This window comes from Pseudopodoces humilis, chromosome 6 (genome assembly GCF_049639895.1).
Source record: "Pseudopodoces humilis isolate 2021_Gansu_Grassland_sample_001 chromosome 6, ASM4963989v1, whole genome shotgun sequence".
NCBI classification, from domain to species: domain Eukaryota; kingdom Metazoa; phylum Chordata; class Aves; order Passeriformes; family Paridae; genus Pseudopodoces; species Pseudopodoces humilis.
The window spans coordinates 53,279,951-53,304,140 of record NC_142205.1 but is presented as its reverse complement, the minus strand read 5'-3'; the positions used below and the strand labels follow the sequence as shown (position 1 = coordinate 53,304,140).

Genomic DNA, 24,190 nt, shown 5'->3' with positions numbered 1-24,190 from the left:
CCAAATGCAAAATCCTACTTGAAACATGCCTTGCTTCTCTGAAATCACCAGCTCTGCAAACAGCTAGAAAACACTTCAGGAGCCATCTGAGTGTCAGCCTGTGAGCCTGGCAAAATAAAATACAGCCTCCCCAGGCTTGGCACCATAGCACTTGCACTAATATGCACTCTCACAAAAAGGAAGATAGTATTTGATCAGATTGCTCCTGGCTTGCAGCGATTTTGCAAAAGGTCCTAAGGATGATGGCTGGTGGCAAGAAACAGACAAGATACTTTAAGGGTATAAATATATGAAAACATTCCATCAGCTCGTTAATGAGGGGCATTTTCTTAAAACAGTAAAACCAGTTACACTAAAGCAGAAATACTTGATAAAACTAGTGTCTGAATACCTCACAGACAAGCAAGAATAGGACAGAAATCACTTGGAAAAAACTAGTTATTTTAACACTGAATAACTCTTCCACCATTCTGAATGTGGGTAAAGCAATGATAATGATTATGAAGAAGAAATACATAATACTGAATTCAGGTAACTTTGCGTATTTGGAGATCTTTGGTGATGCAAAACAGATTAAAAGTAGCTGAAGAACAGAGGGGCAGTTGGGAAATTGTTACCTTCCATTTTGTCGGAAAAAGTTATCTTCAAAGTCTCTCAATTTTTTTCTGATTCGCTTTTTCTCTTCCCTGACTTCTTGGAGCTGCTCTAACAGTTCAGGGCTGTTGGGTTTAAAGATAAATGAGATTATCCACACGTATGCAATAAAAACAGAAAACATAAAAACAGAAAACATACAGTAAACCTACAGATGTTTAGTTGTATGTATGCCAAGCAATGGAGCTGCTCCTGGTGAGCAGCTTCACATTACTTGAAACAAAAAGCTCTCTGAATTTAGTTCAGCAAAATGATCATATTCTTAAGCTGCAGCCTCTAAGGATGTCAAGTGTGCACTTCACAATTTACCACAAACTTCTGTGAAATTTATCTCCTGCAGGGGGGGCTGGGTTTGGTGACTTTTATAGGATCAAATTCATTGGTCACAACTTAACCACCCACATGTGTTTGCACCAGACTTGAAACTAGCAAAAGCTAGTTCCATTTGACCTCTCCAAAACATGAAAAACCTTCTGGAGTGCAGGGTTTACATGCTAAAGGCTTGCCACTGGTGGAGTTACTATTTAGTGATGGAATCCAAAGGTGCTTAAACTAAGTATCAGTATTAGGACAAGGTAGTTTCTTCCCAAACCCTTTCCTATGAGGGTGTATTGCATTTAAAAATGAAACATGAAAACTTCTGGCTCAGATCATAAATAGAAAAAAACCCTAGACACTTTTCTGACAAATAAAATGCTATCTCAGCAAGAAATAATTTTTTGCAGTTGCCTGTGAATTCAACATACATGGATGCTTCATGGAGATTTGAAAGCCCCATATCCTGACTGCTCCTAGACGGCATCTTATCATCCACGGGGGAAACAAAGCCGTCAGCATCATCTTCTAGTTGATCCAAGAAGCTGCGCACGCTGAAATCTGTTTTTATGGTGATGGTGAGATCTGGCTTCACATTGCTGTCCTCCTCAGACCCCTCCTCTTCTTCCTACACACAGGGACAGAGCACCCCCACAACAAGACAGGTTATTGCTTTCCTTCTCAGGAACAGGCTCCTCCTCTCACCACATGCACTCAGGAACAAGAAGTGGAAAGGCAGAGCAAACACTTCAATTGCCAAGCAATACACAGGACACCAGAAGGCCACCAGTAAGACACCCTAGAACCAAAGCATGACAGAGAAATTGCCACCACAAACTCAGATTGGTTAAGGAGACCCAGAGCGACACAACTGAGTGAAAAAATACCCGGGGTTCAGAGCAAGCTGTTGCTTTGTTTAGTTTATGTATTCTGACATAAATGAACCCATTTACAGCTGTTACACATATTGTCCAAAGCACACCAGCCATCCTCTGCATTTCCCTGCAAAAATTTCCCAGCACAGAGACTGCCAGGTTAAAATGTGGAATTTTCTCTCAAAAGATGCAGCTCAACAGCTCTCTCTAATGGCTGAATTCAAGACCTCAAATGCTCATACAGTGATACCAGTGAGCTCAGATGAGTCTTACAATTACCCAAATGTGGGATATGATTGACTGTAAAGGGACTGCTCTGCTGCTAATATGTTCAAACATCAGCTCTGACCATTTTGCTGAAATATACTAAAAATTGGACTGGAAGCTCTGCACAGTGCATTTCCCCATTTCCTCAATGCACACTGATGAATTGGTTGTGTTCCAATTTTTTTACAAAATTTATAGGCAAGAGATTTGGAAGTCCCTACTGCACTTGGCATTCATCAGTTCACTGTGCTCTCAAAATAGGGCTTATCCTGTGACACTGTCCAGAAATAATTTTAATTATCAAGGAATGAGACCCAGTCTCTTATGTATGGAGACATTTCTAGAAGGCAGTTTTCAGCCTTAATATAAGGAATGAGGCTACTTAAATAAAGCAGCAAATGCCAGCATGGACAGTAAATCTCTCAAATATGTACGTATGCATGTGTGTGTAAATGCATTTATTTTACAGCCATGTAATTCTAGCCAGGAAGGATCTAAGCACATGAATATCTTTCAAAGCTTTTGGGGGCTAATATCACTGAAGTCTTCAAGACAAAAATATATTGTATCATTGGGATCAAAAGCAGATGTTTTCTTGGTTTGTTTTTTCATGTAATTCCTCGTGAATAGTTCAGTTATTCCAAGAGACTGCTCCCATATTTCAAGCAAAAAGGAAGAAAGTAACACCAGGACCTGGCTTAGTCCCATTAAACCCTCAGTGATTTATAAATGCATACATTTAAATTAAATTATAGTTTGCCCAGAGTTTTCTTTTTAAGTTAAAGCGCTAGGCCATGATGATACATTGCAATGCCACAGGCTGAGAATTACAACCAAGACTGAGGGTGAAAAAAGCATTATCTGGGAAGAAGTTTTGAGTAGCAATAATAACAAAAGATATAGAAAAGTTTGAATGCATCTTAGGAAAATCTGCAGGGAACTTGTGGAAGCTGAAGCAGTATTTAGCACATGATTAGACAAGACCCATTTCTCCAGACATCAATTGTACAGTTTAAACAGAAAGCACAAACCAGCAGCCATGTACTGTTCTTAAACCCTGCCAACAACTCCTGGCTGAACTGGGGAAGGGAGACCATCTTTCATGGCCATTTCCCTGTCCCCAGGTGTGCCACCTTGCCCAGACTGGGAAGGGCTGCAGCAGGAGAACATGAATCCTCCTTTGCCATGGAGGAGGATTTGCTAAGTCAGTCTAAGCAGTACAAGCAGCACACTTTGCTTTAGAGGAATCTCTCTGACAACAAAGGAGGAGCTCCCATGCCCTTTTCTGGGAGAGCTCCTGGAAAGAAAGTAAAGGGACAATGTCTATAAGCAGTGTGACAAAGCTGCTCCTGAGGAGAGATGCAAGGTGTTTCCCTCTCAGACACCTATGAGCCTGTCCTGCCTCACTGCAGACACCAGCACACTGCCCAAGCCAGCAAGCAGCTCAGGAGCCTCCTGCCACAGGAGGCCACAGGAAGAAAAGAAAGTGTAGAAATTTCATTTAGACCTCAGAGCCAAGACACTGCATCTGATTGTCACAAGACCTCTGAAATAATTTTGCTCTTAAATACAAAAGGATTCTTAGCTCTTAAATATAAGAGGATTTTTAGCTAGAGCTCCAACAGAAAAGGCCCTCTAAGGCCTTCCCTTTAAAAAGTCTCACATAGGAACCTCACTTTAAACCTGCAGTGACATTTACACCTTGAAACAGAATGATCTTCATACATGAGATTCATTTAGCATGCCCCTGCTTGGATTGTTAGGCAATCATGAGGCATTCCAAAGTTAAAAATGTCAAATCCCCAGAGTATCCTATCATCGGCACTCCCACAAAGCAAGAATCCTAATGATTTTCTCTACACAACATTCAAGATATTGTACCAAAATGTTTGGTAAGGTCAACTCAAAACACCTTTCAACTCTCCCAACTGCTTGAAGAAAAACTCACCCCAAAACACACAAATACTGACATTGTCAGCCGCCTGTCGAATATTCCCCTGCCCACAGACCTATGCAGGAGCTAAGTTTTGGGGTCTTTTGCCAACTTCCTCACTTTACTTCTGAATGTAGTTCAGTACAAAGCTGCTAGATGCAGCTTCACAGAGCCCCACTTAAGTGTTAATAGGCACATCATGTTAACAGGCTTAGGGCTGTCATCCTGATCTTCTGTCAGAAACCCCTCCAGGTTTGTATTCCCTGCAAGACACTGCTGAACTGGTTTAGTGCTGTCCTGGCACAGCACCAGCTCCTGCTGACCATCAGAGATCACCATAACTGACAGCACTAAGTTCTCACACTGGGTGCAAGCAAAGGTGGAAAAAAGCAAAGACATACTAAAAGAAAAAAAAAAACAGAAGCAAACAAAACCACTCCCCACCAGACCAGTACTGCAGATTTGATCCAGCAGTTATCTAGAAAATACTAAGAAGCTCAGTGATCATTAACCAGCTTCCAAACAGCAGCTTAACATCTTCAGTCTGCAATCTGGTATTAAAGAATATGTGCCTCGAATAGTCCATTAATATACAATCCACTGGACTCAATCACCTTGGATCTCTAAGTCTGCAGTATTTACATTTAGCCAAGCTCTGGCTGGATAACAGAAATATGACCCAAATATGCTGAAGCACTTCTCTCCCTTGTTACCCTGCAAGGGCACAGAAAGCAAGCCAGGGCCCAGCTCCATGCTGCATGTCCTGGTCTGCTGCTGGACTTTATTCCTCAAGGGAAGGCCCAGTATCACAGTCATCTTCCCCACCCCAAATTATTACTCCACAGCAGCACAAGAAACACAACAATCCTGCCATCCAAATCTGACCAAGTATCAACCAGCAGAACCAAGCTGTTCTTACTTCTGTCCTCATTAAGTTAAAAACACCCTGCACACAAGGTGGTGAAAAGGAGCCTGGATAAAATAAGTGGAGGGGAGCAGGTAAGGATCCCGTGAGTGCCCCATCTTGCTCCACGTGCGAGGGTTAGTTTTGTGAGAGCTCATTCCTGCCACGGTGCTGTGTGCAAGCCACAGAGCCTGGGCGTGAGAGAAACTACTGCAAAACAAGTTAGTGCCTTTTAAAAGGAAGGAGGAAAACAAGAAAAAAAGCAAGGTACAGGGGTAACTGCGATTTAATTTTTTTTTTTTTTAAAGCAAAATAAAATATATTATGTGCACATGGAGGGGAAAGTAGAAGGACAGAAAAGAATGCAAAGCCAAGGAAACACTGCAGTCTTATCTACAATAAGGGAAGAATTTGATAAGAATTGGCGAGGCTTAAAGCAGCTACTGATTTTTCAGGAGGACACTGCAAAAAAATCAACACTGATGAAAAAAAAAAATCAATCAACCATTCTGCTTCATTGGTATATGGGGAAAGTTGATGCAGACTGAGCAATTAGTTAGCAGCTGGAGGTCTTCACCTTTATCTCCTTGAAGAAGGAAGCTGTTTCGCCCTCGATAATTGGCTGCAGCAAAGGGCTTCTCCGCTTGCTGGAGGGGGAACCCTGTGACAGGTGTTAACAAGTATGTTACATTGTGAACCCCTTTCTCCTCCACCACCTGCTTCAGCTCATTCTCACCCACACATTCACTCTCAGCTCATCGCTGGACCACCAGGAGAAATATCTTTCTCAAGGAAGAAAAACAGGCCTGATAAACCCCCTGAACCTCGGGCTGTTTTCTCTCAGGATGTTGCTTAGCAAAGGACACCACTGCCAATCTGTTTATAAAAAGAAACCTGGATGATTATTAGCTGGGTAGTGACTGCAAGGCAAAGGCTGCAACAAACTAATCCCCAGCCCGAGGCCCATGCACACACAGAGCATTTGGCTGGCTCTCCAGAGCTACAGGGTGAAGCTCAGCCAGCCTCTCCAGATTTGCTTTCCAGGAGCCTGATTTCCCACTGAAGTTCCTGCTGATGAAGAGATGGATTTTCAAATATATCCTGTCTCTCTATGAACCTCTCACTATTCTCACTCAGAAGACTGGGAAATAAGCCAGTCTCAGCTCTCCTCTGCTAGCCTCTGTGGATTTTCAGTTTTATGTCTTAACAGGACCTGGGCTCCCTTTGACAGCTTTGCATTAAACTGCCCATGCACACCTACACAGCTTCCCCCTCAGTTGCCAGCACTGTCTTCGCAGCACACATTTTGGGGACTATTTTGCATATTCGAGGAGGAACAGCTTTTTATTTTGTTTTAAATGCAGGACCGGGAACACCTCCCAGGATCTGCAGAAAAAAGCCCCACTCCTCAGTGACACTACACTGGGTAATGCTGTGCTAGCCCGCTCACTTCACTGGCAGTCTACAGAATGTGGGCAGGACACAATCACTGCTCAGGAAAAGCAAAAAAAGTTCATACATGAACAGGAACTTTGATAAAAGAACTCTCTTTCCATAGACAGGCTTGAAGTATTCTGTGTGTGTTTTTTAGATTAATTAATTTTAAAAAACTGGACTACACAAGTTATCTGAAATTTAAGACAGTGAATTTTCTCCCCAGAAATCAGAGGGGTGTATTGGGTTTCTTGCTGGTGGCAAAGCACCACCTCGAAAGAGGGAATATCCACCACTTAAGAGGATCTCTTTAATACAAATTACGTATTAGAAGACTGAGGGCCCTTTCTTTCAGCCAAGGACACGCCTGGCATCTCCTGTGGGATCTACTCAAGTCTGTGTTCCTGTGTACAGGAGCGCTGTACATACAACCCTGTGGAACCAAGCAGCATGGAAGACCTACAGCTCAGCGTGGGTTGGTATGGAAAAAGAAGTGAGGCTGTAGCCAAACAGAGGATGGATGAAATAACAGCAGCAGCCCAATGGAAAGAGAAGAAACAATACAAGGTGAGATGTGCCCCATGGCTCACAGGTGGGCACTTAAGTCCCTTGACCAGCTTTGCCCAACTTCACTATGAAGTGTGTCATTGATTCACTCATTTGCTTGATCTTTGAGTGATGAGGGAGGTTGGGACTTAGCCTTAGTGATTGTGTTGTACGCAAAAGTGTGGTGATTCCTGCTTCCTCAGCTTGAAACCAAAAAAACAGCCCACAAAAGAATGCTCTACTCACAATAATAGGGATGGTGTTGGCTCTGGAGAGGATCTGTTTGACCAAGCGATACCTGTCATACAATGGCTTCATCACCTGCCGTTCATTTTTGGTAACCTGAAAAGAAAAAAAGAGGAGACATCCATGAATCCTGCAACAAGTACTCCGCTCTAGAACTCATGTTCCTGTGATCACACTTAGTCTGAGGGGCTTGAAGAGACTTGTATGGGGATGACAGGAGAGCAGCATTAGCCCTGAAATGCCTGTCCATCGCTGCATCGCCTGTGCCTGGTGCCAGCTGAAGATGTGTGGGGTGTCTTGTAAAGGGGCTGTAAGAGATAGATGGTTTAAATGACCAGTTAGGGATCAGAATTCCACAGCACAAAATGACCTGCAGAGGCAGCACTCTGTGCTTGCAGTCACATTGGCCACTGTAAGCACAAGGTGAGCTGTCCCATCCTTGTTCTTGTGGCTGGCCCTCAATAGCAATGCTCGTGACTCATGAGAAGAGAAAGAAACTGCACTGACTGGATGTTGCAGTGTGAGGAGACTTCCTTTGAGTGCAGTAAACTACAGATTTCACAAAAGCTAACTTTCTGACTTTGCTATTCCTCCTAATTTCCTGTACAAGGCTGCAGTTTTCCCTCTTTTTAGCCCCTAACCTTGCCCTCCATCCCTCCTCACAGCCACTTGCTGGGAAGGATTCACTGCAATGCTTGGAAAGAGTGAAGGTGCCAGGGCTGTATGGCACAGATAAGAGAGATCAGTGCTGTGATGTCCACCTCCGGTGTTCCTTATATTGCTCTGTCCCTAACTCCACTCCTCCTTACTACTTGTTGTGCTCCCTCTTCAGCTTTGAGAGCATTACAAACTGAGTGTGTTCATTTCTGGGGTTTTTTCAGATTCAAGGTGGGTTTTATTTCTTCAGTGCTTTCTTACAGCACATTAGAAAACAAAAAAAATCCTAAGCAAAACCTGATCATCATTCAGCACTGACTGACCCACATCCTATAAGTGTCCTTCCATTAGATCTTTTGTCTAACTTTAGATTATAAAGCTCTTATGAGGAAGCTTTAACTGATGTCATGCCTTTCTGCTTGCTGCTAATCACCAGAGCACCTGAACAACTGCCATATTAAAAATCAGCATCAACAGCGTAACCCCTAGGGAGCTTTGTGCAGGCTCTCCTTCTACAACAGAAACAGGAGAAAAGGGAATACAGCTTAAGACAGGGAGGCAATTTTAAACTGCCTTTTACTTTGTCTGCAGTTGACTTTCACTGGCATAATCTTTCTAAAGCTTTTACATCCTCCCTCCAGAGAAAGAGATGGTTTTGGCTTGTGAGGGGCAGAAAGGCTTTAAGTATTTCCAGGAGTGTAATGGCAGGGATGAACTCTAAGAATCTGGAGGTAGCATCCATCTTCCTCCTGAAAACCAAGCCTATGTTCCCTATGTTGAGGGAAGATGAACAGGAGGAAAAGGAGGAAGATCTTTATTCCTTTCCCGGTTCAATCCAAATATGCCCAGGCCTGATAAAGGGCATACAGATGGGCAGTCCTGAGCTCTGGGGCCAGAATATCCCACACCCCCAAAGCGCAGCAGGGCTCCAATTCCTGACAACCTTAAGCTGCCTGTTCATTGAGTAAGCAGCTCACATGGATTAGAGGGATGTGGGCAGCATCAAACAATTCACTCAGTCCTCTTTGTGTTGAGTTTTGTGCTGGTGTGCCTGCACTCAATTGCACCAGCTAGCAAGTTGCCTCCAACTTTGGACATTTCTCTGTAATCCATCCGGAATACAACTAGAGAAATTGGGTAACATAAATATATATATAATATTATTCCTAGCTTTACAAGATTAGCAGTTTGTGGAACAGGAGGTACAGCACTACTGTTGGCTCAGACAGTCTATTACTTAAAAAAAAAACCCAAGACTATGATAAGGCTTATGTTGAGGCTGAGAATCAAACCTTCAATTAACAACATTTCAAAGCTGATTAACAGTACTGTTCTGTACTGAAAAATAAACATAAGCTTTGGAATGGGTACAAAGTTCTTAGGTATGCTGAAGAATGGAAAAGTTAAACAACATCCTTCAGTGTCTGAATATCAGTGTGGAGGAGCAACACAGAGAATTAATATAGGCATTGGAAGATAAGTGTACGGAGTCTGAGCCTGCCCTGCAGCTCATTTACACCAGCAAACTTTACAGAAAGCATATTCTGAAAGTAAATGCTTAGTACATAGGCACACTGTCTCATTAGGTAAACATAAGTATGACCAGTAAAACCTGAGTATATTTTGGGAGAACATCAAAATGCAAAGAGACTGTTTGAATAATGGAGCCTTTGACACAACTCTGGGGCACACTCCACATGGCAAAAGAGCAGCAGCTGAGAACAGACCATTGCTTGCATTGTTAGAGCAGCTCAAGAATTTCTGTAGAGACAGACTTCTGGCTTTACTAAAACAGTTCAGTTCCACCTTTGCAGGTTCATCTATCACTGGTGCAGAAAGACCCAGCTGCACAATAAATCTGAGCTCCATTGTTTTTCTTGTTTAGTTAAGTATCTTTAATGACAAAAAAAAAAAACCCCAAAAAAAAACCTTGGCTGAACTATCCACATTCTCCTCAAGCTCTCAGTACTTTTCCACTGCTGCACTGCCAGGAGCTGGGAACAGCAAAAGCTGATCAGTCTTCCTTGCCATGCAGTTCAGTGTTGCTAGGTATAGACAGCTTACTTAAAAACAAAACAAATTAAAAAGCAGTTGTATAAATGAAGCATTGGAAAAGGTAGGTGGAAATAAATGTACGCTGACAAGATAGGCTCTGGGCTTGTTATCTTTTTGAACAGATTGAAGTGAGTTCACTTCAATAAGATGCCAACTGTTGATTTATATAATTGTAAAAGCGGCAAAAAAAGACTTGGTCTCACAGAGAACACAGGGAAGGTTAAGTGGATTCCCTTGTGCTGCCTTTTTTCTATTTTACACAATAAATCTGCCTGTCCTCTCACGTAACTATGCCATTTTCAGCTGCTAATACAGTTGTGACTGTACAATATTAGCACTCCATGAAGGCCTTTAAATAAATTAGTGAAACTTTTTAAAAGAATGGATAAAGATATAATTGGGAAGGAAAAGACCAGGAATCTCGTGCAGCAGCAGAATGACAGGTTTGTGAGCTGCACCAATCAAATACTCCTTATAAGCAGTAATTTGCTGCTCCCAAGACATTGCTTAGAGGATTAGCAGCACTCAAAGTTATTTTACCTATACAGCTGGTCACAAAGATTATAATATCATCAGTGAAAGAGACAGAGGGACTCATAAAAAGCCAACTTCATGGCCTGGAAGTTGCTGTGTTTCTGCCACAGCAGGCAAAACTTAATTCTCTGTCTTCACAAATAAGTTGGCCTTGTTAAAATCAAATGTATAACAAACCTTATACCACTGCTAACAGAAAACTGCAAACTTCCTGGCTGGATGGGGGACCATCCCATGCAGACTGTCCACTGGGCCACGAATTGGATGTCTGTGGAACCTGATGAGCACAATGCCAAAATAATGCCCACTCAGCCTGTAGGCTCTGTCCTGCAGGTGTCTGTCCAGCCCAGTGCTGTGAAAGGACACCACCCTGCCTGGAACAGACTCCTCAGCAGCTGCGGAAGTGAAGGATCAGGGAGGTGGATTAGAGGGTGCACGTGTGGTTTGGAGAACAAGAAGTTCTAGTGACTTGACATCAAAGGGGCATTAGGGGCATCATTTACCACAGACAAAGACATAGAAAGATGTACTTAGATAAAAAAAAAATGCAAAAAATGCTGCAGTACATACCGGTCTGCCATGAATGCCTTCATAATACAGCAAAGCTTTTTGAAGAGCCACTTTTTCAGCTGCTATCTGATCTCGCGTCATGTCCTATGAAAAGTGGCACAGAGAGAGGGAAAGGAAGACAAAAAGTCAGATTCCTGGACTCAAAAAATACTGATCTGTGCCATAACCAAAGTCATGTCATACCATCTTTACATTTTAAAGATTCATCTCTACCTTCCAGTTGTCTTTTCCCAGCTACATTGCCAAAGAGACTGTTCATGTGAGTGAGTAGAGCCCTATCAATGCAGAAAGATTAAACACACAAACTCTGCATATGAAGGTATTTTATGTAGCTAAAACAGATTATAAGTGTGCTTTGAAAAAACAACACTATGCAACTTTTAATGATGGTTGATCTTTTTCAGTTAAGATCTGAAATGTAAATTCTACAAGAGAACACATGTCCTTTCTTCTTCTCCAAATCCAAGACAAACTCCAGTACCTTTGCTTTGACTGTCACAAACACACTTTACCAAGAACTGAAGTGCAGTCAGATTGTCTTTCTGCCAGCTCTGCTATGGAGTGAAAAGCTGTAGCAGACAAGAGGGGACAAAGCCAAAAAAAAAACAAAAAGAGGGAAGACAGAGAAGACTTCTCTAATTAAGTTGGCCAAAATTCCCCCACTCAATTTGCCTGATACCAAGCCTTTTCTCCTTATCACAGCACCAAATACTATCACAGTCCCTCTGTAAGTGGCCAGGCTATGGATTCTTGCTACAGTCAGAAAATAGTCAAAACATGAACTGTATGTTTTCCTTCTGCAGATGTAGCAAACAAAGATAATGCTGTCTGCCTCACTCTCATATAGCACTACACAATTTACATGTCAGCAGACTCAAGGACTTAATTTACAAGGCTGCCCAAACCTCAGGAGCTCACAACATCAGACATGAAGATCTCCCTGCTGATAACCCTCAGAGATTACAGCAGCTAACAGAACTCAGTGTGAAACTCTAAAGGTTAGCAGTAACACACCCTGAGAGAATAACATTCAGTTTTGGAGTGAACAAGAAGCAAACAGATGACACAACCTCCAGAAGCACTGGAAGACTCAGAATTTGACAAAAACCTTTGTATGTAACAGAAACAGGCAAACACATGGCAGGAAAAAATGGCAAAAATTCAGAAACATTACCAGGAATATGCAAGGATCAGACAAAGAACACAAAATTACATACAATAGAAACTGAGCTCTGAGAAAAATATCAAGATACTAAAGGCAGAGGGAAAGGAACCAAAGCAAGTGAGCCCAGACTAAAGGCTGCAGACTTTTTAACAAAATGTAGAAGACCACAACTTTCACAAATGACTGTGCAGCCACAAGTAACCTACTTGCACTTAAAGGCCTAAATCTGACCTGTCTACATTGTACCTTAATGTCTTCAGGTCGATTTGTCTCTGCTCGTTTCTCTTGAAGTTTCTTCTGGATGGAGTCAAGGGTCACTTCCACGGCAGGCTTGGCAGATTTATCTGACAGGTCTTGCTTCTTGTCATCCTCCTTCTCCAGCTGAGAGCCGAAGCTCTTGGGGAGTGTGTTGCTGCGCTGACGCACAACGGGGCCAAGGTCTTCCTCCGATATCTTCAGTTTTGACTCTGAACAGGGAAAGATGAGCAATTTTTCATTTTTAAAATATGACAGTGTCAGGATCACTGCCTCACATCAAATCTAAATGAGGCAGAGTCTAGCTACCCCTCAAAGGTGCACCAGTGGCAGCTGCTCACCTTTAAGTTGCTTTCGGAATTTGGCCAAATCATTTGTCCATTTGAGCACTTCAGGGTTGGCTGCTTTGTCACTGTGGGAAGGCTGTGAGGAAAGAAAAGCCATGCTGAATCTGTGTTAAACCACCAGGAGCAATTCACTGAAACAAGTGTGTGGCCAAAGGGGTACAATGGAATTTGGACCCAGCACAGAGCACAGGCACTAGATTCTGACTGGCAGCTGCACACCTGTGACTGACCAGCTCATTTCAGACCTTGCTTTAATTGCTCCTGCCTGTCACAACACTCTGTCTTAGGGGCATGATGAAATGGATTTTCATTTTAAAAACACAAAATATTTGATGCCAATGATTAAGTTGTAGGAGTGACTCAGAGGGCCGGATGCACATTGGAATCCTTGTGTCTATTGTTTCCTAACAAGAGAGTATCTCTAAAATAGAGGACACTTAGCATGAACAGTTGGAGAAGTGTTATGACACATATATCCACACCAAAGGCTGCCTTACATCCAAAGACATCAAATAACCCAAATTCTAGGCTACAGCAAGCTCTGAGCAATTTTTTCAGCCTTTCCTACTGCAGGCAAGATCTTTCCAGTACAATTCTTTGCCATTTAGATAGCCAAAGATGCACACATGCAAAGCTGTGTATTTTTTACAAAGCTTTCTGTGCATCAGAAGGGCATGTCAGAACAATTAAGAGTCCAGTACACTGCTGCTGCTCAGCAGCACTTGACTGTGGTTCCTTGCTCAGGAGTGAAGGCAGCTGCTCTCTCTCCTCTGCCATGCACAGGTGTCCTGGGATTACCATCATGCAAATGAAATCAGCAACTCTGCTTCCCATATGCTGAAGTTAAATAAACAAACAGAAGTTGAGCACAGCTATTCCTACACACTGTCTTAATCAGTGGTCAAAATCCTATGAGTTCATTAGCCTTCCTCTCTTGTGCTGCATGGATATCGTGTAATACCTGGAGAGGTAATTTGCTCAGTGTGTATACATATTTCTGGGGCTGCAGCAGCAGGTCTTCTGCCTTTTTTTTCCTTTCCTCATTATAAAAGCTTTCAAGCCTTCAAGTATGTTTTGCATATTTCCCTGGTGTCTCTCTGTATGCTTGACTCACTTCCCTGGTGCCCCTTCCCTTTGCTGCTAAGGCATACATCTCCACATCAATTCTTATCTCCTAGAGACTCACTCTGTATTTCCTCTCCTCTTCGAATTTGTCCTCAAATCTTCTGATCTTTTTCTTCAACCCCTGAATCCTCCGGGTGAGCTGTGCAGGGGTAAGGTCTTCTCTGTCGTCTTCATAAGATCCTAAAGACGAACTCCGTCTCCTGCCAAGAGCAGAGATTGCAGGAAGAGCTTATCCTAACAGCCACAGTACATCTTGATGCAGAGAAGGCCACTTCAACTTTGTGTGAATAAAGGCAAGGCTCACAAAAGTGAAAATGCTACCTGTCATCTGCAATGACAGACAGAAAGAGATGCTCTAACAGCCTCTTTCAGAAAGTCCCCAGATACTAATGCACAAACCCAGAAATTATTACCTACAAGGAACTTTTTTAAAAATGTCAGTTCCCTGTGAGTAGGGCCAGAAACCCAGCGCAGCACAGCCGATCTGAAGAGATGCTGCTTGATGCAACTGTGCAAACCCTTTGCAGCTGCATGTGAAAGTCAGCACTGGCAAATCACAACCCACCTCATGAAGGAATGAGAATTGGGAGGAGAAGGAGGCACTTCTGTATCATCCAGGTACTGTTGGCTCTGTCCATAGGCATAGAAGCGAGGGGACAGCATGGGATCGCTGTCCTCATCCAGAAGCTGGCGAATCAAGCGCCCGGCCTGCGGGGAAAGGCGAGCCTCATCTGAGTCTAAGCTGTCTCGCTGCCATGAGGAGAGAGCAGGGATGGGCTCTGGGAACAGTAAGACAAAAGCTGGTTTTATCAGGTTTGTTTTATACATAAGACAGACTCCAAGTAACTTTCTAATGAATCTTGACCTGCTTGTCCTGGACTGTGACTCTTGTCACCAAGCATTCTCTGGTCACTACTCCCATCTGACCCGTGTGCAAAGCATCACAAAGCCTGGCCACAGCAGGTAACCTACACAAATATAAGTAATCTCTTAGATGAAATCAAAAACTACCCAAAAGCTGACCAGGAACTACCACAGACTGACACCAAATGAGGCAATCACCAGCTAGCACCTTTGAGGAAAGAGTTATGCTAAACAGAGAGCATTACTGGTATGTGGTCTACAGAAGAGGCAATTGGACTCCAGAGGAATTTTTTTCAGTTTCAGGATGTGCAAATGCTGTAAATGAATAGTGTATTAACGGTTCTCCTATAGGCCCCAGCACTCCAATGCAACCCTGTTGCCTGCTATTGGAAATTCAAAGCCTAGGAATAAGAACAGGTTCTTCTAATCTGCAAGCAAAAGGTGCCTCACACTAGGGTGCTTAGCCCACATACGAACAATTATAGTAATATGGTCTAAGTTTCCCCTTTTCCCTTTCACACGCAATCCCGCTGCTTACAGCATGGTAGAAAAAATGGAGGAAATCTTCAGCCCCCTGGACAACCTAACCAGCCAGAAGTAAAAGCAATGTTGTACAGGGAGGTGGTGGAGTGGGAGAGAAAGGGAAACCCAATTTAGCACTGCTGATTAGCATAATAGAGCCCACAGAAAGCAGTCGCCTCAATCTTGTGATCACTCCCTCCAGATGCCATAAGGAGTCTAACATTTTGTGTTCAGATAGTTTACTAAGCTGATTTGCATGCTCCTACTTAAACCGTCTAATCCTGTGGTGCTAAGAGCCAGGCTTTGAACTTCTAAATCTAACAAATAGTTCTAGAGTCAAGTAACAAAACAAAAACCTTACAGAAAGCTCCCAGACCAGTCGCAGAGCTACGGACTAATTGTTTCCTGTGCCTAGTGTGTCTATTCTTCATTCACAAAGAGAGTGGGCTTTTGAAGTTATCAGTTTATGAATAAAAAGCAGTGTTTCCTTTTGCTGAACACCGTTAACATTTCCACAGCTCAGAGTGGATTGCATGAGGATTCCCCTGCAGAACCTCTGTGCTGTTTAACATTCCCCCTCTGTACAATTCGGGCAGTGCAAGATCATCGCCGATGCAGCAGTGATGGGCTCAGTGCTGTTTCGCCTGTGCACATCTTCAAAATGATGCTCTCCTCCTTTTGCCTTCTTCCTTAGCACACGGATACAAATGGCACACCTCTGCTTAGAGGCTGGTGCTGCATGCACACTGATGTGCTACCCTGAAAGGGGTGACAGGAGGTTTTTGCACAAGCTTTTTGCATAAGAGCCCCTGGAAGGTGTAGTGCTAAGAGAAGCACATAGATGGGGTGTGCAAGCACCAAGTGTATGCAGGCTGTTTTGCCATGGTTTGGAAAGCTTATGTAGCCTGAACTTCCTTCGGGTAATTTCTGAAAAAAGAGCTTTTCTAAGCTCTGTTCAGCCTTGGCCTTTTCTAATACGTGAAATATTTTGCATCCACTTGCCTGAATCTCTCATGATTTTAGGAAGGGTCTTACAAGATTTTTTGTAGCAAAACAAAGGGTAATACAAAAGGAAAAAAAAAAAAGAATATATTTGACCAGCAGGAACAAGAGTTAAATGATGTATGAAATTCGTCTAGACATCTCTCACTTCTCATTTTTGAATACTTCTCACCCGCAAACCGAATTTCCTCTTGGAAATTGTTATATCACACCTCTATGGGATTTACATAGATGGAATAAACTTAGAAAAAATCAGGCATATTTAGCAGTAACTAAATTAAGCTCCTACCACACCAGCTAACAAAGCCATTGTTAGTCATGCATGATGCATGTGGCTTTGTCCAAGGTGGATTTAAAACCAGATAGCATGCGACGTCCAGGGAATTGCAATGGCTCAAAGAGCCTCTGATCAAACCCCAAAAGACAGCAAAGCACTTTATGTAACCTAATTGAGACTGAGGTGTGTCTACTTTCTACTTTTTTGATTTCAAAATACTCCCCCAAAACTGAAACTCCCATTCCAAAGAAGAAAGTGTTAAAAAGGAGAAGAAAAAAAAGTCCTAAAAGGAAAAATCAAATTTGAGGCTTGACAGAAGAAATGGCTGCTATCAAAAATCAGCTTTCTTTAACCCTTGCTCCTGGAAGGCCTGACTCTTTGGGTAATTTTGTTTCCCTTGCTGACCATCTACATTTAGAAAACAAAATCTCAACTAGATACAAAATGGTTAGACTCCTGAGAGCAACACAGCAATTCATCAAGGAACATATTTAGATATGTACAATTACAGATTTCACCTACATCAGATCACTAAGTGGACTGGAGCTGCAGTCCAACTGCCTTCTGTCTCCTGCTAGCCAGATGCCAGGCCCTTCAGCTGGAAGCACTGGAATTGCTGGATCACACAAACATACAGGAACCCACTAAGGGTAAGGTGCTGCTTTTTCTGACAGTTCACAATCAATTAATTTCTCTTTAACAGGATCCATAATATCCTTTGTTATTCATTTAGCCAAGATAGCTATCAAAGCACAAAGAGGCTGCTGAACTCCTGGACTGAATGGTTTTCATCTGCTATGAAGTCCAGTTTTAAAGCATCCACTATCATGATTAATGCTGTCAACCTTTCCCCTTTCTGCTAACTGAAGAACAAAATCTCAGTAGAGATTGTAAACATTTCACCTTTTCTTTGCCATTGACTTGACAGAGCGGTTACACTTGCTCCTCTTCTGTCCTGAACAGATCTCTCCTGCTCAGGGAAAACCCTTGGTTTTCTACTCATCTCCACATTCATTCAATATACTATTTTTCCACCCATTTTCCAGAATGATAACTTTTAATGAAGGAGAAAAAAAAAAAAAAAAAAGAAGGTGGGTAATATTTAGCCACCATGGCTGTACCAGTGCAGAAAAAGGATGAAAAAAAAATTAATGCCTTGGTCAGACTCTCTAGGCATTTCTTTCAGGCCTGCCTTTTCTAAGCTGGCGCAGAAGCAATGAGCTGTGTGCTGGTAGTGAGTCTGCAGTCCTTCAGAAGTGCTGCTCTCCCTCTCAAAATCCCACAACCAGCTCATCTTTCAACAAAGCTGTCAGCCATCTGCCAGGCGTGGCTCTGCAGAGCTCCACAGGCACACAGAGCATCGCCTATGGCAGTACAACCTCTCTGCCAACCTGCTGCGCAGAGAGAGGGCTGGAGATTTTAATAAACCTGAACCATTAAGTGCTTCACACGACAAGAAAGATTTATTGTATCAAACTGCTGTATTGTTGGTGAGCTCCAAGCCATCTTGCTGACAAAACCTGTCTTGTTTTTTTATCACTACATTGTATATTTGCCACAGGGCTACTGGGGGGTGCAGGGCCAACAGGGGGGTGTCTACACACAAATACCACTTGAGGTGCAGCCAACAAAACGCCACAGGCATCTCCTGTTTGCCTCTCTGCAGCCACACAGCTCATACATGCTGCTAACACTGCTTTTACACACACCCATCTGTCAAACAAACAAGGCCAAATCTTAGCTACTGTAAATTGAAGTAGGTCCAGAGGGATTAAAAAGTCTAAACTCATTACAACACCTGAGGTGCTAGTATCAAATGCCATTTGAAAGACTCCAGAAAGATCTCTCATAATGAAATGAATAAAGAAATTTAAAACACCATCCAAAGCATTCACTAGCTCAGTAACAACCTATTTTCTTCATCTTATAAATAACTACGAAAATATCTTTGTTTGAATACAGCAGGCATTCTTCCTACATAGATCAAAAGAATAGCCCAAATACAGTGCTACCACACCTTTTCACTTGGTGAGATGACAGACCTCTCAGCTAGCAAGCAAACTTTGTATTTTGTTTATAGCATGTCATAACAATCAAAAATACAATTTTAATATTTTGATGCTATTCAGTAAACAATGCAATTTTTTTCGATACTTAGTAATAAAAATAGAAGGTGCCTCATCCCCTTTTGATTTCTTATGCTAAAGAGTGTTACACACTGATGGAGCAAATGGAAATACACTGATCAAGCTAAGTCCAGTGTTAAAAAAAAAGAAAACTAAATTCAGCTTCCCATCTGCTTATACTGTATGGATTTTTATGCATTACTTTGGGGTTTTTTCCATGGGAAAGTATCAATTAAGTCAGTGTCAAAACTATTTGTAGATCAGCTTTACCCTCAGGGTCTCAAGAGCTGCAATACTTGAACTCAATTTGTGTTTTTGACTTCTGCTTTTTTTTTTAAAGCTTGAAGAAAAATGCCAGCTGATTGTATCCTAAGTGCCTGTTACTGCAAACTGTGCTTGAAATCTCAGCTACTGAACTTTTAAAAAAGTCAGTAATCAGGTGACATCAGCAGCAATCACACCTCATATTGATTTACTGAGCTGCCTGCTCAGCCCAATCTGCTGACAAGGCCAGCCGCTGCTATGGAGAGCAACATACTTCCAGATTTTCCTTGAGGACAGGATAACAAGTTCTGGGCTTGAATTAGAAACATTTGGTGAGAAATCTGCACAATAGTGCTGGCCTGTGAGAGAACACTCTGTTCTCCTCAGTCACTGCACCCGATTCAAACGTAATCCACAACAATTAGAAACCTTAGCTGTGGAAGCAGCTCTCAACATGCCTGCTCCCAAAGCCATCCCCGCTGGCACGCACTGCCCAGCTTTGCAGGCAAACCCAGCATTCAGACGTGACATCCCAGCTCACGGGGACGGCTTGGCCCACATCCAGGGCAGTAAAAACTCCCTGATCCACACCTGCCAAATGCACACCAGGAAAATACTGCTGGGCCATGGGAAATGCACTGAGGCAAGGAGTTCAGCACTTGAATTTTGCTGGGGCACTGCTCGTGCCCTGAGCGCTGCGTCAATAGCCTGATGATTCCTACACAAGCCTCTATACTTAGCAGGTGAGTGGGATGCAGAAGGCGGGCACATGGCAAAGTGTGAGGCTATGCATTTCAGGGAGAAAATGTCTCTGTCCTCTCTGTGCTCAGCTTTAGGTTAAAAGAACACAGCCTGGAGAAGTACAGCAAATCTCTCCTTGTGTACAGATTTGACTATGAGGTGAAAGTTATGGGAAAAAAATCTGGTAGAAATTACTTCTAGTGTAACATGAAGAGCACAAGGCCCTGCCAGCAGTTATCATAGTTCTGTGTCCCTGAATTAGGGCTTTTAAGGCAGCTCTGCTCTTTAAACGATGGAGAGCCTGCCTGAGTGACAAACAAAAGCCAGCCAATGGACAGGGTTGTCTTGTGTAATTTTGTGCCCATTGTTGAAGGCTCTTTCCTAATATTTGACTGGAAGCAGTGACAGCTACAGCTGAAGGCAAGTCCTCAACCTGTAATTGTTCCCACAAGTCACTGTGCAAAGTCCCAGCAGTTGCCCTGGTCACTAGAGATGGTCTGTATTTCCTACAGTATGACACAGAGGACCATAACCCCCAAACATTCGTTCAACTATGTCCTGAAAGAATGGGTAATTCCCCAAAAGATGGACCTACCAAACTGGCTAGAGCAAAGCAATAAACAGCTCAGTGTTAGGGCATTTGAAGGCACAATCCTTTCTCTTTTCTGTTGGGGATGCAACCAGAGCTGTGGCCATGGATCCTGCAGAGATGTGTGAAGGTTTGAGTGACTTGGGGTGGCTGGTAGGGAAAGGGAGGATGTTCTGGTTGCTAGAGGTGTGGATGGGTGGTACAACCCTGCCCTGCAAAGCCAGTATCAACAACAGACTCTGCTGTTAGCTACAGAAACAGTCTGAGAATTGATAAGATATTCCTCTTCCTGGCTGCTGTAAGCTTGATTCCATATCCACAGCTAAAAAAGACTCAGTGTCTCCTTGCTAAGACACAGAAGGAACCATTTTGCTGCTGTTCATCCACACCAACAAAATGGTGATTCTGGAAGGCACACATTTCAGAAGATGATATCTCTCTCACCCCAGACAGCTGATTCTTTTGCAACTGCCCACCTCCTCCTCCTGCAAAATACACGTGAACAGAAGGGAGGAAGGAGCAATCGGAGAGAAGCACAGTCACATGTGCCTATAATCCTGTCTCATATTTGCAGGGAAAGGAAGCTAGAATCCAAACATAAGAGCATGCCTATTAAGAGGGAGTTGTACCAAAGAAGCAACTTATTTCATACAGTGGGAAAGCCTCTGGCTGACAGAAAGGAGCTGTGTTCTCTCCTTCATGCGTTCATACGACTCCTATTAGTAATGCAGGAAGGAAAAAAATAAAGTCATTATTTTCTAAGGTTCACAGGACAGCTGAAGCCACACATGACCTCTGAGAACGCAGACGTGCGCACCCTGGCCTGAGACCCTGCAGGGCTCTGCTAATTGGCCCCTCGGTAAACATCCAGCAGCCAGGGCCGCCTGGGAGCCCTTCGGTGGCGCTTTGATCAGCCGTGCCGCACGCGTGGTGATTCCACCCAGGGAATCCCCACCTAGCAAGCAAATGGAAAAATTCCCTCCTGTGCACAGTGTCTGCTGGCCTGGCTGAATCAAAGGCAGCCATAGCTGCGGGTTTTCTTTACTCTCACCTGAAGCGTCATAACTACTCACCTCCTAGAGGGAAAGGCAAAACATACTAGGTCACGTACGCTGTGGAGGCAGGAGCAGAGAACTTCCCTCCTCAGTGTTCCTCAGAGATTGTTATTTTAGAGCAATGAATTAGTTGCACATTTTCCTTCTCTTGCTTTATTAAAACACCACACTTGTGTTTTCCTGCATCTTCCCTATCAAAACCCATCTTTCACTACTAAAGCATAAACTCACAGAAGAACTCCGCCTTGTACACAGACACATACTCTGTAACTAAAAAGGGTTTGATCCCAAAACTACTGGATGCCTTCATTTCATCACAATTTCAAATTAAATTAAGGTCAGGGCACCTGCAGAGTTTGCCCAGATTCCCACTGTTAAACGAGTAAGTGTATAGCCAACCAAGCATGTACTCTGGAGAGCTAAGAAATAGTATTAAAGTGGTTTATATGACAGACAATCAGTTTAACACTGCCATTTAAGCTGGTGATCAGAATTCCTTCACAGCATACACAAAAAAACAGTTGTTTGTGAGACAAAGTAACAGACAGACAGCATTTTTTATCAGCTGTGCTCTTCAGGTGTGAATCATTATTTCCGAACAGTGACTGAAGAAAAGTTTTTTTTAGACTGTGAAATATCCAGTTGCTTTGAAGCATAGGGCAGTCTAGCTTAATTACCCATAGATCAGCCACTAAGAAATAAGGTATCTTGAAACCCTCAGGGACTTAACAGTACTAAACAGAACACGAAAGTAACTTCAAGAATAAAACATTTCATTTTCCACCTCTAAAGTGCCAATTAGAGTTAGTACTATTCAGTATTTGCTTCCAGTTTCTCCAAACTTTCAGTTCTACATTCAGGACAGAGTCACTTTTCTGTTGTTTTTAGCAAGAGAACACGGTCACATAAAGATACACCCAGCCCACTCAGGTTTCCCTCTCTCTCATTTCACTCACACAACCAGCCATCACACAATCCTACCTTCCCAGTTGTTGTCATCACACAGTGATGTTAAATCCAGCCGAGGCACTTCAGATACAAAGCTGTTTTCTTGATCATCAGCATCTTGATTTCTTTGTAACTTGTTTTCAGGCATGCTTGGATGTTCTTGAATCTTCATACTTGAAGTCAGCTATGTTCCCATACGCCCAAGGAAATGAGAAAAAGGAAAAAAAAAATGTTTCAGGATGCAGAGGAGGGGGAAAAAAACCCTGCAAGTCACAGGAGCAGTAAGCTCATGCCTTTAGCTAAAAAGATCCAAACAGACCCTGATGTTTCCAGCTTCAAATCCAAATCCCTTGCTTGGTGACCCCTGTGTACTAATTGCTCACTCACACCAGAAAAAACATCCGTCCATCTGCCTTCCTTGAATTTTTCCCTCTTTAGAAAGCCACTGCAAGTTCCCGAGACTGCCTGCCCTGACAACTGCATGCAGCTGAGAAAGCCTCCAGTAGTGGATTGGGATGAAATGGGAGGGAGGGAAGCAGGGAGGCAGGGAGAAAGGGAGAGGGAGGGGGGTGGCTGCGTACACTTCCTACAGGAGCGCAACTCCTTCGAGCAACAACAAAAAACGCTGCTGCTGCTGCTGTGAGGCTGTAGCAATATGGTGCCTTCTAAAAAACAGGCACCAGAGCTCCTGAGGCAGCAGCCGCAGCCAGCCAGCAGCACAGACTACGTACATGAATGCTCTCATGCAGGCTGTGCTGGCTCAGATCAATTAGTGCCAGCTAAGCTGTGCTGGCTGCACATTCCCCGATTTCCTGTGGTTGTTTTCTAGCTGGGCGTGGGGAGAGCAGAACTATTTATGGAGGAGCTCTGGGTATTAAAGCGGTGTTGCGCAAATCCAAATGGCAGTAGGGTTTGGCATCTCAGCTGGAAGCAGTGTGGACTCTGGGAAAACGCCAAAAAATTCACACAAGCATCCAGTAACAGGAATAAAAAAACCAAGAAAAGCAGAATTCTGTCAAGTACATGATTCATCAGCTAGTACTACCTAGAAGCAAGTGCTGTTTGTCTCAGCACTGTTCCCCCCTGCACATAGCACACGTCGTGTGCATTTGTGCAGAAATCCCTGCCATTCCCACAATCCAGAGACACAGTGCGCGTGTCTGTGACAGCGCCTGATGAGAGCGCTTCTGTCACTCCAAAATAAATTAGCTGTAATGCCTCACAGAGGGCAGTAGGGAAAAGGAAGTGTAATGCATGTACATAAACATGTAGCGTGATATGTATAAGCCCACCAACAAACACAGAGCTAGATGAATAGGCAGGATTATGTTACTGCATAAACTATTTGGATTTGTTAAGAACAGCTTAGGCATAATTCTCTCAAATATAGTCTAGTGGGCAGTCAGCATGAAGATTTTCCCTCTGCAGGTATTTAGAAAATCTAGTAAACAATCGGCATATACCGATATGGGAAGAAAATGGGCCAAAAGAAAATAGCCAGTATTTCTGGACCTACTTTCCCTGTGAATCCAAAAGCCAAATGCTTCAATATCCTTAGCATATGCCACTAAGGCGTGTTTACTTTTTTCATCTGCAGAAAGCTAATGATGTGTTTGGTGCATCTTTTCCCTTTTGAGCAGAGAAAAACAGGTAACTTTCATGAAGAGGGGAAAAAAGTTGCCCAGTAGACAAATCATATGAATAAATGTTTTTATCTGGATTCAGTTCCATCAGCCCCTGCAACTGAACAGGGTGCTAAATAATCTCATCTAGGCTTCCTTTCCCACAAAAGGTTGGATCAGGTGATCTTTTGAGGTCCCTTTCAACCTGGGCTGTTCTACTGTTTTAAAAATCTGGTCGATGAATGCCCTGGTATTTATAAAGAGTGTTCTGCATTGTATTTGTGTAAGGTGTGTATTT

General features: G+C 43.1%; 1 protein-coding gene across 5 annotated transcripts in view; it reads right to left on the bottom strand.

The window, feature by feature from the left end:
* FAM13A (family with sequence similarity 13 member A) overlaps positions 1-24,190 on the bottom strand; it is a 118,004-nt gene that overhangs the window by 2,249 nt on the left and 91,565 nt on the right. For 4 of the 5 annotated variants that reach the window (XM_005530294.3, XM_014259034.2, XM_088056545.1 and 1 more), the window contains 10 exons: positions 22,304-22,454; positions 14,448-14,661; positions 13,944-14,082; positions 12,752-12,833; positions 12,402-12,622; positions 10,991-11,074; positions 7,175-7,270; positions 5,526-5,609; positions 1,401-1,597; positions 618-719 (listed from right to left, as the gene is read on the bottom strand). In XM_005530294.3, the coding sequence (XP_005530351.2) occupies positions 618-719; positions 1,401-1,597; positions 5,526-5,609; positions 7,175-7,270; positions 10,991-11,074; positions 12,402-12,622; positions 12,752-12,833; positions 13,944-14,082; positions 14,448-14,661; positions 22,304-22,454 (1,370 nt within the window). The remainder of the gene's footprint in view (positions 1-617; positions 720-1,400; positions 1,598-5,525; positions 5,610-7,174; positions 7,271-10,990; positions 11,075-12,401; positions 12,623-12,751; positions 12,834-13,943; positions 14,083-14,447; positions 14,662-22,303; positions 22,455-24,190) is intronic. The other variant, XM_014259033.2, reaches the window with a different exon arrangement.